The 18,579-nt window shown below is 40.4% G+C and overlaps 2 protein-coding genes across 2 annotated transcripts; both read left to right on the forward strand.

The window, feature by feature from the left end:
- The first annotated feature begins 1,827 nt into the window (after positions 1–1,827).
- Positions 1,828–2,802, forward strand: LOC107188314 (antifreeze protein Maxi-like). The gene is made up of 2 exons (XM_015576590.1): positions 1,828–2,237; positions 2,279–2,802. The coding sequence occupies exons 1-2, from the start codon at positions 1,828–1,830 to the stop codon at positions 2,721–2,723; spliced, it is 855 nt and encodes a 284-aa protein (XP_015432076.1). The 3' UTR covers positions 2,724–2,802.
- A 5,211-nt stretch (positions 2,803–8,013) lies between these two features.
- Positions 8,014–18,579, forward strand: LOC107188429. The gene is made up of 2 exons (XM_015576722.1): positions 8,014–8,185; positions 17,739–18,579. Exons 1-2 carry the CDS (start codon positions 8,071–8,073, stop codon positions 18,080–18,082), a joined length of 459 nt encoding a protein of 152 aa, XP_015432208.1. The 5' UTR covers positions 8,014–8,070; the 3' UTR covers positions 18,083–18,579.

Here is an 18,579-nt window from a genome sequence, read left to right on the forward strand (position 1 = left end):
TTCAATCAGTGAAATCCACAAGTTCAAGAGTTGCAATAAAGTTTATGTGAAATTGAGCCTTAAATTAAAATAGTCGAATAGTATTTATTTTCTAAACAACTTTAAGACAAGTTGAGGAATGGTAAAACAAAGGACACTTTATCTTTTACATAATGTGAAATCCCTATTTATTCTTCCATTTCTACAGAATGGTCGGTAACTGGTGGTACAACCGGAAAAAGGATGATTATACATAAAAAAATAAGTACAAAATGTAGAATAATATTTTTTTCATTTGAGACTTCATTTTCGAGAAATTCGACTTCGAAAATTAAACTGAAACACGTGTATTCATCATGGTAGCACATAGAAACGGAATGCAATGAACAGACGCGCTACCCAAGTCTTATTCAATTGCACCCGTAGGCTTTGAGCCGCAGCCAGCAGATGTTCAAAGTCGATTTTCTCGAAACCGAAGTGTCAAATGAAAAGATTTTATTTTATATTCTCACTTTACTTTTTTTATATAGAATCACCCCCTTTTCGGTTGTACCACCAATTACCGACCACCTTGTATATATCCAACAATTTTTAGTTTTTACAGAATATATCAAAATTATATAAAATATTAAATTATTATTTAATATAAATATAGTAATTTATAGAAAATAATAAATTACAATTTTACAACTATAAATCACTACTTGTAAGATACAAAATATTCCTTACAATAACCTAACCCTCGATATGTTTACATTAGACACTAGGTAACTTTGCGACAGTTTTAAGACCACTCTGTCGCCTGCAAGGTATGTACCAACACGCTATTTGTTTGTACTATACCATTACATTGGTAAATATTCACTCGTAAACATACTGGCAATGGTACAGTTGTTTATTAGTTTTTAGTGTTTCTCATTATTCTAGACTGCAACATCGTATTTTCTGCATTAGTTGTACTACTATAATTTATTTATTTGATTGTATTACACAGGGTGAATAAACATAAATAAATAAATTAAATTAAATAATGTATTAAAAAATCTATTTTCTGTGAACCATCTATCTAACCTTCAGAGAGCCGTCTGTGACACACAGATCGGACGTAGGGTCAGTTCTGACCCACAGTAAAGTTCCTTCCTTTCTTTAATTGTTTCATTACTATTCATTCTTTTAACCACACTGTTACAAATGCTTGATAATTGAAGTGAAAAAAATATCTACGATATTTATTCCAATCCTATAGAATCCAGACGTAAGATACACAATTAAATGATTGCATAAGCATTATAAATACATACGTTACGTTTTACATACGCTTTGAACAACATAGTCTCCATCATAAATTCAAATAGTCCCAAGTAACGGGTCAAGACTGACCCACAGACTGTCAAGATTTCTAGCCCAGAATCACCCAATATTTCAAAATTCTCTACGCGAACAAAATTCCACATAAATTCTCTTACATCCTCAACACTGTCACCTGCCTCCAACCTCTACCTCAGTTTCAGATGTCCCCCCTCGGTGCAGTTGTAACAACAAGCTCCCTAAAAATAACAAAAATCACCGAAGCGTTTCCAAGCGTGCACAACCGCGGCAACAACACAAACCACAAACGCTCAAACACACATCCGAAAACGGTGGAACAACATCCTCGACAAAGAGAACATACCTAAGGGGGGGGGGACGAAGAACCAATATTTACAATCCCGCCAGAAGACAACCCGGGGCGCGCGCGCGAACCGATCCGCACAGCACACCGATCAATATTATCACAATTGCAACGAACCGTATAAAACGGTCGTGTTTCGACTGATCAGGCATCAATCTAGCGAAGTGTCCTCGAAGATGAAGATTCCAGCGATACTCGCGACGTCCCTCCTGATCTGGGGTGTAGTGGCCGCGGACGAACCGTCGTCGGAACACGACCATCCGATTCCGATACCGAAGCACAAGCCATTGCCACAACCGAAACCGTGGAAGCAACCGGTGAAATGGGACGACAAGCACATGGAGGTTAAAGCTAAGGCGGTAGCCATCGCAGGAGCTAAAGTGGGCACCGGTATAGCGGAAACGGCGGCCGCGTCCGGCGAGGACATCGCCAGGATCCTTGGGATCGGGCAACAAGCGGCTGACGTCCAAGAGGCAGCCGCCGCTCAGTCGCAAGCTGCTGCTGACGCTGCGGTACGTGCCAGCCAGGTGACGAACGAGGCTACTAATCTGGTGGTCGCAGCCGCTCAAGCAGTCGCAAGAGCATCGTCCTTGTCCGCGTCCGCATTACAGCTGTCCCGCGCAGAAGCACAAGCCGCCGCGCAGGCGGAAGCCACGCGGAGGCCGAGGCGAAAGCGAACGCAGCTGCGAAAGCGACCGCAGCCGCACTCAGCATCGCGAACACAGCGGTGCAGGCTGAGTCAGAGGCGCTAGCGGCCGCACTGGAGGCTGCGAAACTGAGAGCGATCGCTGAGGCAGCCGCGGCACGCGCAGCCGCAGTCAGCGCTATAGCTCTAGCGGAGGAGATAGCCTCGTCCCAGGTGGAGAACAACGCAGGCGTGGCTCAAGCCGCCGCGTCAGCGTCGGTCGAGACCCAAGCGGTCGCGGCAGCTGCTTCCGCTACCGCTGAGGCAGCGGCCGAAAGCCACGCGGGCAAAGGTGAGATCAAAGTACCGATCATCAAACGGGAGAAGCTGGTTATCAAAGAGAAGAAATGGGTCCCGGTAAAGAAGGACGAGCACGGATGGAAATGATTCGGAGGATTCGAAGAGGTCATGAAACAGGCGCGGAGAGACGATTTCGGGGGTTCTGAGAAAATATTGTAGAGTAAAAGAGGGCCACGGTTAATTCTGAGATGATTGATTAATACGGCAGATTAACGCGTATGAAACGATTACTGTATGGATGACATTAAATTGTTGTAGCAGATGAACGATGGTTTACGTTTTATTCTGGTTTATCCCATCCCGTTTCCCTTTTTTGGTGTGTTCGTTTAGTGTGTATTGGTCAGTGGTCGGATCCGATATTGATTTTTAGCAATGATGTTCAAAGAAGTCGATACCAAGATATTCCATGGGAAATATCGGAAGGTGTCAAAATTTTAGGTATTTCGTATCAGTTTGCGATAATGAGACCTACTTCTTAATCCTCTCACTGTATCTTCTTGATATTTTGTACATACATTTTTTTTCATATTATCAAGAACCTATAGTCATTCTTAGACTATTAAAAGATTCTGTGTATTTTTGTTTGTTTTATAAACAATGTGTTTGCTCACGATAAATAACGAACTAATAGTCACAGTAATGCCGTTTTTCTAATGTTTGGATGTCATTTAATGAAGTTTCGTACTGCCGACCGTCAAGAAGTGTTTCAAATATTGTCCAAATATTTTTTCAGTGATTTGTTAAGTGATAAAGTAGGTATCGATATTTTCGTAGAAGTGTCAAATGGGTGTCTATTATATTTGATATGGTATCACAATTTGCAGATTGGAATCAATAGTATTGATTCGCTATCATTGCGATCGCTATCTATGGATCACCTCACTTACTAGAATTGATTAACACATTTGCTACCAGTTAGATATTGGTCGACATAATCTTATTTGCGATTTGATGCATTACAAACTGGCTCCTGGGTCTGTAAAGTGATCTCTATTTTGAAGGGCTGGCTAGATTACCATGATTGATTGTCGGTAAATCTAAATTGAAATTTAATAGCGATCTTGCAATACCAAAATTGGATACGGTAATTCATGTATAAAATTTGCTATTCCACTCATGAAGATCGGATACAGGAGAGAATGTGATGATACAGTAGAACTCCGATTACACGGATCTAGGAATTACCCAAGTTCCGATTAGCCGGACATTACATCTCTAATAATACTTTTATGAGTTGCCCCAACTTTCTAAATTGCAGTCAAATGTGCGTAAAGTATTGGCGAAATACACGTTCATCAATTATTTACGTAACAAACGTTAAGTTACCGCAGGAGTTACAATTAATGTGGGTAATCGATTTAATAAAAACAAATTGTGTGCCTCTGTATTCAGAATCACACTCATCAGATGATATCTACTAATTACAAAGCAGAAGACGTTGAAAGCAAACTCTTACAATTAAACTGAAATCGGTCGTTTATGCTGTTTACGCGTTGCGATTGGTAGCCAACGTTGCCGCGAGAACTCGATCAGCAGACTCGTGCTCTGATTGGTCGGGGTTTCTCGTTAATATCTCGTTAACAAAGCCTCAGACAACATTTTTGCTAAGGAAAAAGTTGTTTCAAATCATCTCAGGAACCTCTCGTTTCCGGGAGTCGAAGCTATTTTGGGACACCCTGTATTAACGCCCTCGAACATAAAACAAACGATTCGTAGAATGATCAAGTTGTCGGTTCGCGATCGTTCCATCGAAATCCTGCTTCCAGGAAAAGTATACCGGCTGTTTACTGCTTCCACGCGCAAAATGACGTCCACTAGTGTGTCCGGGACTCGTATACCACGCTCGAAATACCACGAACTTGCTCCGAGTCGGTGATTCAGAAGGTTACAGTCTCTTCACTACGGGGCGGGGATGCCGATGGGCAACTTTCCCTTTCTTCCTCGCTTTCCTATCGCGAGATTTTACACGGTGAACTGCCGCCTCGTAATTTCATCTCGCTAATTAGGCGTGAACCGAAGAAAATACGGGACTTTTGTAGTATGCGGGCATTAATTTCAGTACAGGAAGAATGACACCAAAAATAAAGACAAAACTTTGTGTGAAAAGAAATTTTGTATGAACCTTATTTGACCTTGTTCCTGGTTTTGCAAGCATTTTTTTTTCTTTTCAAATCGGACATAATTTCATGGAACATTTTTTCTTTCCATTTAAGTTTGTATGTTATATACTGGCTAGTTGTATTAATGAGTAATTCAGTAATTTCTTAATTAAAAATGACATTATAATTTAAAAAGTTAATTTTATGAATTATCAATATTGTTAAAAGAAAATGATTCTTATACATACCGTGATCGTCACAGCTATGAGCAACAAGAATCACTGAAGCAACGAACTTTCCCCTATTCTTTCCACTCACTTTGCTAGATCACATTTATAGACCATCAAATAAAATTATACAAATTTCTGCGGTATTATTAAGCTTTTGAGGCAAATTCCCTTTAACAATGTTCCTGTATTTTTTTTCTTCCATAACATAGGGTTGGTGAGTATGAAACTTGATAACAAAATGATCAAGAATCTTAACGATGCAACTTTGTAGGTTAACGCTATCATTAATTTTACAGTTATACGTCGGATCATAATTTCGATTCTCACTTTTGTCGCGTGGGTATCGTGCACCGTTAAACGACAAGAATCTCTTAAAGCGCCGTAAATACGAGCACTCTAATTGACCGCAATTAGGTTCGTAGAGGCTGGTAGACAACGTTTTCTGCAGGTGTCGAAGGAGGATTCAGTCGAGAAAGAATTCAGTTATATTAGGTCTACCGGAAAGTTCCGTCCGTTTTTGAATTAAAAGAAAATAATATATTTTCAATACATTTATTATGGAATCCAGAAATTATCATCACGCTGGGTAGAGATGATTAGTAACGATAAAAATTATATTGATCAGTAAATGTTAATAAATGTGTTGAAAATGTATTATTTTCTTTTAATTCAAAAAACGATTAGAACTTTCCGATAGACATAATATTATTACCTGTGGAACGTGAACGTATTGTCACGAGTAAACACGAACGGGAACGAGGAACGAAAGGGAAACGAGTTCGTCCAGGCTCTCTTCCTTGTGCAATACGCGCCGAGTCGCGTGACGCGACCGCGACAGTCGTCTTTGTTTGTCTACTAATACCAGAACCTCCGATATCCGAACTGATCCATCGGAAACGAAGATTTTTCTCAACTTATGGAATGTTTGTTTCTTACGTTGATGTTTGTGTACACCTTCGACCAAATCTAAAGAGTCGTTTTCAGTAGTTTTTCAATTACGTAGTAATTACTTTCAGGTAATAGTATTCAATTACCATGGTAATTGCTTTGAATTACCATCGTAATTACTTTCAACTACCATAGTAATTAACACCTTTACTGGTTCTTTTTTCACGTTCGTTCTTCATTGTGGTACAATCTATAATTGCCACTTTTGTAGATGCTTTTATACTGAAACGACCGAAAGACAGAACAATTAGCCTGGCATGCTATTAATGATAAATGTAGCACGATTTTAATAGTAAACGTAGTAATGTCATTCATTGCTTATTGTGTATCGAGGAATTGATTAACAACAGTAAGGATATTTAAGAGGCTGAAATAATGAACAAGATCCGCAGGGTGGGAGAAGCTTGCCGTTCACTATAAGTACCTACTCTATAGTTGATTTATTACAGATATACAGGGTGGATCCACGAAACGTGATCAGCTTGGATTATTCTTGTGCTAGCTGTTCCATCGAAATTTTATTTGGCTAATATTATATAACATGATTGAAGGAAAGCTTTAAGGTGATTGTAGCAAATTTTTGTCAATCCTCTTTGTCCCAGACTTTTCGAGGTCACCTTTAGTTTTTTGTAGGCAAACTTATAATTGTTTTACGCCCACCTTTTAGCGGATAAGTTTACTGAGAAGAATTCGGCAAACATCCTAACAAATCATTTTTTTTCCTCTAAACTAAAGAAACTTTAAGAAAATATTATTTACTTTAAGTAAAACGATGTTCAAAATGGTGTCCATCAGCTACAGTACACTCGCGTGAACGGTTAAGAAACGACTGTTAGTACTATTATGACATACAATAATCTTATAAATATTTATCTTACAAAAATAGTTCTATCTACGACAATCGAATAATTTAAGCTAATCACGTTTCGTGGAAAAGAAATGAAGTCCTATGTATCCTTTCATGAACACAGCGACGTTTATTCCAGCCGTAACTAAAGACGATACTTCGATAATTAAAAAAACTCACAGTGACCATTTGTTCCAATTAAGGACCAACCGGAGCAGACCTCCTTATTGGATAACGGAATTACAATAACCATTGTTACGAAACTCAAAAACGACCAACCAGAGGGGCAAGGCCAAAACTTTCCTACAGACCTAACAATTCAATTAACCGGAAGAAAAAGTGTCGCCTCGAGGGGGCCAGATACACGGTAGGACCAAAAAAAGGAATAAAAATCGCTCACCGAATGGTAACCCACTTCGTCACACGTAAGTATCGCGGACAGACGGTATGCATTGGTCCGTGGACTCGATTCGATCTCCATATCTCGTCTGTGTCACTCCGTTGTGTGTGTGTTCACACGACACAAAAGGTACTTACGTGAGAACCAGATGGTGTACGTGTCGCACGGATGATTCGTGCCAGCGTACAGTAGAGCAGAAGCCCAAGAAATAGCCCAGTTAACACATGACGCCTTGAGGACGTCTATTTTACGGCTATTTTATGTCTCAGGCGCCTTTAAGCCGTCATTAATCGTTTATACGTGGAACTCGAATTTTTAGAACAAAATAATACTTCTTCCTGAATGAGTCAACATTTGGCAAAAAATTATTTAATTTCATTAACTGTTTAAATCTCATAATGACGCCCCTAAATACTGCAGCTTTTCACTATGTATTATTCCAATAAAATTCTGCCAGACTCTAATTACAATATATCATATTAATAAAAAAGAACTTTGTGTTCATTTTTCTTCGATACAAGTAGATATCGATACGGTTTTTTGATACATGTCACAAGTAGAAGTATCGATACCTCGACGGAATTGGTTTATCCCGATGTATGGGCCCACCAGGTACGAATCATCTGGTTGTGGGCCTCAGTGTGAACGCGCGCGAGCGCTTGGTCGACGACGATTCAGACAGCGAACGATTCTTTGGTGACTGGTGGTTCAAGAGGTGAGAGACCATAATGTCTGGTGGGGACGACCAGGACCCCGCCCCGTGGACAGCTATAAAATGCCGGCACGAGAATCGAGCCCAACCAGTCTTAATCGGTACACGAAGATCCCATTTTTTTCCTCTCTCCGTCTTCGTTCTTCGATAGACTCTCGGGTTCGATCCTCCCTCGATTCTAGTTCACCGATCGTCGTCATGAAGCTCCTGTCGGTCTTGCTGCTTGTCGCCGCGGTGGTGTTCGCCGCCGAAGAGATGGAGGACGATAGACCGAAGATGTACAGGAGGCTAATCCCTGCTGATGTCCTTCGCGGTGAGTCTTTCTCTAAGAATTTCTTTCGAGAAGCTTCTTGGCGATCCGGCCATTTTGGTCCCGATGGTGCAACTGGAGAACACTATAGTCGATGGTAATAAAGTAGTTAGTCAATTGAATTCGATGATAGAGATAGAAAAGGGAAGCTGTTTCCCTGAGCTCGGTTGATGTTAGGGTTTTCTGTGGAGATTGGGTAAAGTATATTACAAGTAGGTTCGAATGTAATTAGATAGTTTCAGACGTTTCATAAATACTTCGAAAAAGGAAACCAATACTATTAACCCTTTGGCTACCGGTTTATTTGAAAAAAATTTTGCATGTGGAACAGATTTATTTTTTTGTTTTGTTTACAACTGATACAAACTACTCTGAAATGAAGAAGAATGTACGTCGTCAATATTATGTCAACTCGAATGACGAGTTAGACTTGTCATCTTGCACTTAGGCCCAGAGTTATGGAGGGAAATATCGAAATTCCTCTCTCCCGGAAGACCACGTTCTAAACTAAACTAAACTAAACTAGGCCCAGAGTTGGGCAAAATGTATTCTAATTACAAAATCCAAATTACAATTACAATGCAATTGCAATGTAATTACAAGACAATTACAATTATATTGTAATGAACTATTCTATGTTTACAATAAAAATTACAATGTAATTGTAATTGCAATTCGGTTTTTGTAATTAGATTACATTTTGCCCAACTCTGCTTAGGCCAAGCCCCCAATATTCCATGCCATTTTTGATTAAACAAAGAATGGGAAGTTATTCTGAACTTGAACTTGTACCATCTAACTGCTTATAGAAGTAATAGATTAATTGGCACACTTAATGCCAACACATTATTTTTTTTATAATTACAAATTGCACGACAAATTCAGTATTAGGTTGCATTGACAGCTAAATAGAATCATTGGGGAATTGATTGACAAGTGTGCAGAACAAATTTACGCATTCCATCGCGTACCACACAGATAAACCGGAATTATCGGACCGGTTTTACGTAGCCTTGCTCGACGAACAGGTTAATCAATTTACACGGTTCGCGATTTAACGGACTTCCCGTTTCCCACTTTCTTCTCCTATGCATTTTTCATGCAACGGCGTATTATTTCGTCGAAAATCTGCATTAATATTCAACAGTTTCCTCAAACTTTGGTTACTCGAAACATGTTCCCTATCATCTTCTTTAACTTTCTGTCATTTTTCCGGGAAAAATTGAATTCTCGATTGATAAAATAAAAGTCATGTTACCAACATATCAGCCGTTCATTTGTCAAAGCGATTAGCTTCACAAGATTTATACTCGAAATTTGTTTTAAATATGAAAAGTAAATCAATCAAGTGCTTTGGAAGTAACATATTTAATTCTTTCACTGTATTTCATAATTCCTCCATCACTGGCGTAATTCGATGTTAACATTTAACGATGGAAATTTCCGTTGGAAAGCAACACGCAGGATAGATCGAGCCAATGGAGGCGTGTGCACGAGTGTCCCGAAAGTAGGACGATTTTTACCATTTTACCACTTCGCACAGGTGAAACTGACTCGTCCGACTGACAGTCAAATTTCAATACCTTCACGATAATATATTCTTTACACTTGGAGAACATTCAGTGAAAAACGCTGATAAATAAAGTTAACTAATTTTCTAACATGTATTGCGATCAAGGCTATTCGATATGAGAAATAAGGGCGGCAAGAATGAACGAAGTAGGGATTCTAAACTTAAGAATTATCAAGTCACGTGTATACGAATAAATTTTCTCTAATGACACAGGAGAGGTACAAAACATGATTACGTATGTACCGAAGGACAGTCTCATTGATTCAGTTTTACAAAAGCTATGTCATCTACATACATATACCTACTGATAGAGATGGTGACTGATTTCAATTATAAACAAAAGAAATATAAAAAAAAACCATAATACAGACTCCTTTCGATTATTGTCCAGGCTTCATCCCTACCATTGGTGGGGGAAGCCGTGGAACATGTTAAGCGAACAAGTCATCAAACATGCCCCCTCACTTATTGCCGAAGCTCAGGTTTCGGGCAAAAAACGAAGTTATGATGGTCTGAAACATTTCTCCCTTTAAGATTATTGTCCTGGAGTTGACCAGAAATCGGGACGATAATCGAGAGGGGTCTATAAGTACCTCGTGTCTGTTTCACGAATTCCAATTAACTCCGCGGTTTACCCCCCTCTGCTTTCCATTCACAATTAAACGCGAACCTTGAAAAGTGGCTCTCTTCGCCAGGCCCATTGTTGTTGTTTCAAGCCGTCCTCTCATCGAACCGTGACCGTCCTGAGGAAAGACAAACCAGTCTTAACATTCTTTTCTCTTTTTCCGTCCGTTAAAAGAATCACGATTGTCCACACGACGATGGGCGTGCCCCGGGGCCGGCTCGTAGATTCTGATTCACCGTTATTTACCAAGCACCGACCTGCTCCCGGCCCGTGAAACACGCGAGCGGAAAAATAGGGAAACGACACGTCGACACGCATCTCCCAAGATCTCGTGTACGTGAAAGTTTTGGCTCCACGTTCCTACTGACCATATTCCGCGACCTGTTGCATTTTCTCGATCCTCCTTTATACGGCGATATCGATGTATACCGCCAGAACCCAAGGTGGATTACCTTTCACGAGATCGTGAACGATTAAATGGCACTACGGGGTGCTAAATACACACGTTTGTCTCAGCTTGTCGTTCAAGGTGTAATCATCGACGGGGTATAAGAATAGATCTTTCGTCCAATGTAATTCTTCGGCCCACTTTTCTGGAGCATCCCCCATTTCAATTGTAGCGTCACTACTGGTCACTATCCACCGTAAATTCACCGTTCTCATAACGTAGAGGTCACAAAATTCACAGGCTTTTTAAGGTGTCGGTACTACAGTTTAGATGGGCCAACAACTCCCATAAGATGTAACGTTCTTGCGAATCAATGTACGGTACTAATGGTTCGCTCCGATATCGTGTTTAATGCACTACTTGATGCCGCTCGTTATTCCTTAGATAAAATACTAAGTCATTTGTGGCGAATTAATGCATTAGAATATATACGATTCAATTTAAAAAACAATGCTGACCTTCATATGAAGATTACGATTTGGCGGCTTTATAAGCATTAACCAATCAAAGTCACAGGAACTTAAACCGGTATGATTTCGATACCGGTATTATGTCATCAAAGCTATACCGAAACCGATATATTACCGCAAAACCGACATAAATACCGGTATTTTTTCGGTTCCTATTAGGGTAGGTCTTATATAGGGTTATATAGGGCGAAGGTACAACCTATAATACCGGAATAATATGGTAATTTACGTTTCGGTAGAAGTCCCGCCTAATCCAGAACATCTAGTCATCTTACTATATCTGTATATATAAATATGAACATTAAATTTTTTTTTCGATCGACACTGTATCTTAATAAACCTCTTCAATCCAAGATTTAAATTGCATCCGCCTCCCCATTATCTGAATCCCAGCAATCTACCCTGCAGAACTACTGTTAATTAAGAAAACGCTAGTCGAGATAACGGGTAATTACGTCTACTCATCGTTTATCCAACTAATGAATCTGCAAGGCTGTCGTTTCGAACAAATAACGTGATATTTCCCTATAATGACCGGGCTGTCTACTACCGTGGATCGGTCGCGCGTGTCGCCTCTGAGAAAGTTTCCCTCGTGTGTCGATGGCGAATTAGCCGTGTGACGCGGTAATCATTCGATTGCATGACAGGGAATCATTTCGCGGGGTTCTTTGCGATTGTTTCCTTGACGTTCTGCCAGCCGGCAAGCTACGGCGTAATCGGCATTCGCGGAGTCATCGTTCGGGGTCCCACTTTCCTCACGATCCAGCCCAACGGGTCCCACTTTCGTTGGGCATCCTCGCCCAAAACGGATGTACATACATACGCCCAGCTGCGTGGCCGAGAAACATCGACGAAAATTTCACAATCGCGGACCGATACACGATTTTTAAGAATGTCATGCTCGATCGAATTTTTTCTATATATAAATATAATCGGAATTTCGCCTCGTTGCCATGGTAAAATTAGTTCCGTAGCTATTCGGGGTAATATGCAGATTAAAATCGACGAAATCGGTCCTTTGCAATGATCAATAATAATATTAATAATTCGTTTTTTTTAACTAGACTATTTTTATGGATTTCCACGAACGAAGAATAAAACATTTCAACCGTGAATCACGGAGAAACGTGGGCCACAGACTCTTCTCAATTATTGTTTAGTCGTTATCCCCACCACTGGAAGGGGAGCTGTGGAATCTGGCAAGTGCATACTTTGTTGCCCCTCCACTTTTGTGCCAAGGCTCGAGCTTCGGGCAAAAAAAGGAATTTACGAGGGTCTTAAGCATTTCTCCCTACAAGATTATTGTCCCGGCGCAAACCCGAGTTCGGGACGATAATCGAGAGGAGTTTGAGTATACATTTATTTTTGGTTTTCAAAGTATGAAGATCAATATGTTGAAAACATACGATACAAATAATAATATAATAAATATATCTCGGATACCGCAAAGTTAACAACAATAAACTTGCATACAGACACGACTGAAGTATATTGTACGACATAATTGAGGTATTGCTAATGAATCATCAGTGATGCTATTTCGGGTCGGTAGGGAGAAGATGTATGTGGGTCTTAGTACAGAATAAATAAGTAGAAGTTCGGAAACTGGGTAAAATAAGGGTGACTAAGTTGTTTAGAACAGAACAATACGGTCGCAGTAAAAGAATCAAAGTCAATAGCTACCTAGGTTGGTCATCCAACAAATATGGCAAGAAGTGAGTGTTCTATTTATTCGAAAAATCGGTTAGTCGCGCTCTCTTGTCTCCCAACCGATTCTATCATTGCAGTGACCAAGCCCGTGGAAATCTTGATCGAATAGGGCTCGCCTCAAAACTCATTGTCAAGTCCCCTGGTGTACGGTAGAGTATCACAGTTGTCTCGGGCAATTATCGATACCAGGACACGTTCCTAGATTCCGTGACGTTGGGACCATTGCTCGTCGATGAATTAGTCGATCAAGGTTCTTAGGAGTGTCCTTGCCGATTCTGGTTCAACCACGATAGGTTCTCGAAGAGGGGCACCATGGCCCAGATACCCCGTAATTCTCACCGCGAGCCTGGATTCCGATGAATAATCGAATCAGCCTAGTTGCCCCCTCGGGGGGTCCGAATACGGCGTTTACGGACATTTATGTATGTTGTCGCGTGCCTCGGACACGTTGAGGACACGCCATTAGTACGCGCGCTGAATGTAACGAGATTCGTTCGCGGTTGCGAAATTTCGCGCACTCGTAAGGAAAGTCCTCGATCGTGTGTCTCTTCTTTTGTAATTAAATAAAATTCTCATAAACGCGAAGGTGAACGTCCCCTTTATCGAACAGACCAGATCGCGATTATTTGGATGAATATCAGACTTTTGAAAAATGTTCTGACTGTGTATTTAGTAATGCGTGTAATTAACGTGAAAGTAGAAAGCTTTCGATGATCAACATTTGTGATCGTTTCGTCGTTGACTAATGCAATCGATCGGGAAGCATAAGAATTCTATGGAAAAATTTAAAAAAAAGAATCGCACGCAAAAGTGGTAGAGTTCTCTCGAGATCTTCTATCTATTAAAGAAATATCTGATTTTCTATTGAATCCATAGAATTTTAGAAGAAGCCCGATTTTTGAAAGGACAAATTATTTTAAGGAAGATTGTTGGCGTCATAAAGATGGCAGATCGTGGACGTTTTGGATGCTGGGAACTCATATTGTTAGGGACTTCTTTTTTCCTCGCAAAAGGAGTGGAGTGAACAGACTTGTAACATTGTATCCAACGGCACGAAAGCTGACCCTTAAGAGCAGACGAGACTTAATGTCGGTGAAAGTGGTAGAAGATCGTCATAAAACGTGTTTCCCCGTTTCCTTAAACGGTTTCCGTCCCGAGTAACTGTTCCGCGTGGATCACGATTCATTTGGCCGGCGGCCATTTTTATGCTCATAGAAATTCACCGGTGTACAATATGTACACATTCTTTTGGTAACAAAAACATAAAGAAAACAAGCGTCTTTAACCGATTTCGACATTACCGCCTTTTACCGTGTTAGAAGATCGTAGGTTTTCTTCCTATCGTTGATTTTACGACGTCATTAACGAAATTACCGGACAGACGAACCGTGAAGCTAAACCGTCCCTTTCTCCAGCGTGTCTGGTTTCACGAGTTCTAGAAAGATCCTCTCTACCGATCGTGTTTTGCATTTTTGCCGATTAATTAGCATTCGATAGCGAGAACCTTATGAAGTAACTGTAGATTTAGAGACGTAAAAATTCGATGAAAGTGAAAGTGAAACTTTGCTCTCAAAATGGCGGATCACGGTGACGGGGCGAGCCGTGAGAGATGATTCTCGATGCACACAGATGTTTCGTAAACATTAAACGTTCCATTTACAAAGTGTCCTGCTTTGCAACTATATCGATATATACAATATCGAGCGCCCAAAATACGAATAATCAGTAGTAAATAATAAATAGTAGTTCGTAAATATTTTTAGAACACTTTATATTGTATATTTGCAAACACAAAAACCCTCCTGTCAGCAAAGTATTAATAGAGTACACACAATTGTCTAAAGTGTCTGTGCAGCGAAAGGTTTAATAAATGTTTAACGAGTTTTTCTCTGCCACTTGAGAAATCGGTGGCGCTTTTAAATATTCGAATTGTACGACCGTCTCGAATGTTCGACCGTCTCGAACCGATCGCCCGACACAGGACCCACTTGATCCACTTTCTTGTGATCCAGATGTCACGCCAGAACCGGCTGCTATATAAAACAACGGGCGCCTTTAGCGTTGGCGTAAACGCCCAGCTCGTGAAACCTTCGACGTGAACGGTGGCATTGAGAAAAACGGTAACAGACACGTCATTATTTAAATAAAATCGCGTTCGTAGAAGACGGCGAGCGTTGTTATGGTCACACGCTGTGTTGCTCTCCCCATTTCCGATCGCCACCTCTTTCATTCTTCTTCTTTATGCTTACCAATTTATCCTTACTTCTTATTCATATCAAGATTGTATATATATATTCGTAAATATTCATACTTCACCTACACTGGGAACGCTCAACACGCGTGGCATATGAGAATTTATAAAATGTAGACACTCACCTTCCGGTTCTGATATGAAGCTCAGCAAACGACTCCCGTAAGATGGAAAACATCACATATATCTTCTTAAACTGTAATAAAAATTATAATTATATTTTATTCCGCACAATTATGCACATTGTAAACGCATAGGACGTAGGGTACTTACTCTTTATTTCATAGATCCGATCAGTTAGGCTTCCAGGGCTCTCGTCCGCCACATTGAATCTTCCCGTAGCATCTTAAATGAAAATACACGAATGACTTTCAGGCAATCGAATAATGTCATTACTAGACTGCGGATGTTTATACATTTATAGCGATCCCAATTGTCTAAAATTCAGTATCACAAAAAGTCTAATCAGTTTGAGTGGAGTTTTCATTTTATATGGGAATTGATAGAGCCTTTAATGTAGTAAAGAAATGTCTGTTTGCTTCTGGCTTCCATAAATAAATCTTTAAAATTGATATTCGCATAAAAATCCGCAATCTAGTCATGACAAAACAGCTTCCAAATTTGGGACCGCAGAGATACAAAGCGCTCGAGGCATGACGACTACTACGGTCAGGTATCGCGATAATTACATAACTAGCAGCCTGTAGTGACAGTGAAAGTGTTTCTCCTTGTGGTTTCGGCAACGCGTCAGAACGCGTCACGGTGGAGTTCCTTTTTGCTGTCGCTGAGTCCACACAGCGAGACGTCAGAAGGCATGACGGATGACTCGTTAAAGCAGTTTCGCTCAGGCGCGCACACGTGTGCATTAGAAAGTCACGACACCTTTCACGGGTCCCCGTCTCTGTAACTATGTGGACAATGCACTCGTCCACGCGTCGTGCGCACACCGATGACAGTATTACTAAAGAAAACACACCTGCGCAAGCCGTTGCACGTATAAAATAGGCTTTTACCTTTTTACGTCACATACGATGAAAATTCGACACCGGGATGCCAAGCGATTTTCGGGTGAAATCGATTCGCGCGTTCCATAGCTAGTCCTAGTCAGCCAAACCTGCAAAACCAAATTTTCTGCAATGCCTGTTATAAAATTATGGCTACAATTTTGATGAACATTGGCAGCAACATATGCAGCCAAATTCGCTTACGCAAACCTTGTTCCGGTGTTGCCCTCAATGTGACATAGATTATGTTGCAAGACTTTCTGCCAATTTGCTTTACCATTTTGTTGGTAAATATGGTTACCACCAGATGGCTATGGTTTTTTAGACAACTTTTGTTATTTATTGCTAGCAATTTGCTCGTAACTTGTACACAACTGGTTATCAGGGGTGATCCGTTCGAGAACTCGACTCTGAATTCCGCGATCTTCCTTCCGGGTCGAGGATATGAGCATCACGAGATTCACGAGGCGACGTGGACGATATACACTACCGGCTACAAATATGGGACCAAAGTTCCTCATTGAACAGTAACTCATTATTCTGTTATAACATAATAAAAGTTACGGACTCAGTAAATATACAAATCATTTCCAATCACTTTCATCATAGCTTTGTAGAATAAGTTTTTTATGTTTGTTTAATTGTCAGACTTGGTCCTATACTTTTAGCTGGTAGTGTGTATGGGGACACCTTTCTCCAGAAAGAAAGGCTCTATCGGCTTTGGCTATGCTTCTCGATGCATAAAATACTATCGTATTGCGTAAGAGAATCTAATGTTCCAGTCAATGCAATGTATCAATACGACACCTTCCTTATGTAATAGATTTTATGTAATTTCGTGATCTATGAGCTGTCAACGATGAATCTACAATAACGTTAGGATGTATTTAATAGTTCTTGATTGTTTACGTAATGTGATAACTATATGTATATATTTCTATAAGATTATAATACTTGCAGACTGTTTGAAAACAGTTTGTTAAGGAATTCAGACATTACCAAATCTGTAGATAATTTTAAAACGACATTATGTTGTTTTTCCACTACATTTCGAGAACTTTTTATATGACGCATTATTTCCACCAGCTATCTACCACCAATCACGTTTCGTTCGATTCACGAGGAATAGGTATTTCGTCTCCGTCTGTCTTCCGCCAAGAGTACAGGAGGCCCTATACAATATTACAAAAAATACAAAAGAATGCGGATAACAATACGAAGAGTAAACTGCGGATGTTTATGTCAATTCACAATTTCAGATGCTAATACTTACAAATTAAAACAAAGTAGAATTCTAAAATCTGTACTAAAGACTTCACATGTATAAATAGCATTAAAATGTATTAAAACATTTGTTTCATTATATTTTCCAAATTAAAAAGTACTATAAATGCATAAACATCGACAGTCTAATGATGAGTAAAAAGATGCAATCAATGGAACAAGAGAACATGTACTTTCGTGTCTTTTTGTAGATTTCCCGGGCATGTGTTTCGCCTCGACGAAATGCGCCACCATCGAACCAACCAAATCGTGGGACCTGACACCGTTCTGCGGTCGTTCGACCTGCGTGCCGGCCGACGACAACTCTGGCCGTCTGTTCGAACTTGTGGAGGACTGCGGACCGCTGCCGAAGGCCAACCCGAAATGCAAGCTCTCCGAGAAGACCAACAAGACCGCTCCGTTCCCCGACTGTTGCCCGATTTTCGACTGCGAGGAAGGAGCAAAGCTCGAGTACCCGGACATCCCGACCCTGCCACCGCCCACGGAGATCGTGGAGATCGAAAAGTCACCGGAAGCCGCACCCACGAAGGCTTAAAAGCTCCGAGCTATACGATGTGGCCTCTAGAAACACAGAAACAATCAACCAAATAACAGAAGTATTCGTTAATTCCGATAAGGACACTTTCTCTCACTTGTCTTTGTTTTTAATTCGAGTAACATCAGTTTCTCCTGTGACCGGAAGTGACCGATACCTGCAGTATTTCCTATCAAAGATTACTGTAACGTGTATTACAATGTATTTAACAGTAGTCAGAAGAAATGGTTGAAAAATTAAAAGAGAAAAAAATGTTCGAACATATGTACAGAGAGTAAGATGGAAATAAACAATTAATCGCGCAGAATTTGTAAATAAAGGATAACGAAATTTATAAGAGATTACGAGAAAAGTACATATTAAGACAGAAATGCATAGCTCTGTGCCCGAAAATGAACGCCAGGTTCGTCGTCGCGCCTCGATATCACCGTCCGTTTCGTCACGAGGAGGCCACATCGCAACTTTCCTGTTACCCTTCGACGCGATTCGATTTTACG

Source organism: Dufourea novaeangliae, unplaced genomic scaffold (assembly GCF_001272555.1).
Source record: "Dufourea novaeangliae isolate 0120121106 unplaced genomic scaffold, ASM127255v1 scaffold124, whole genome shotgun sequence".
NCBI classification, from domain to species: Eukaryota; Metazoa; Arthropoda; class Insecta; order Hymenoptera; family Halictidae; genus Dufourea; species Dufourea novaeangliae.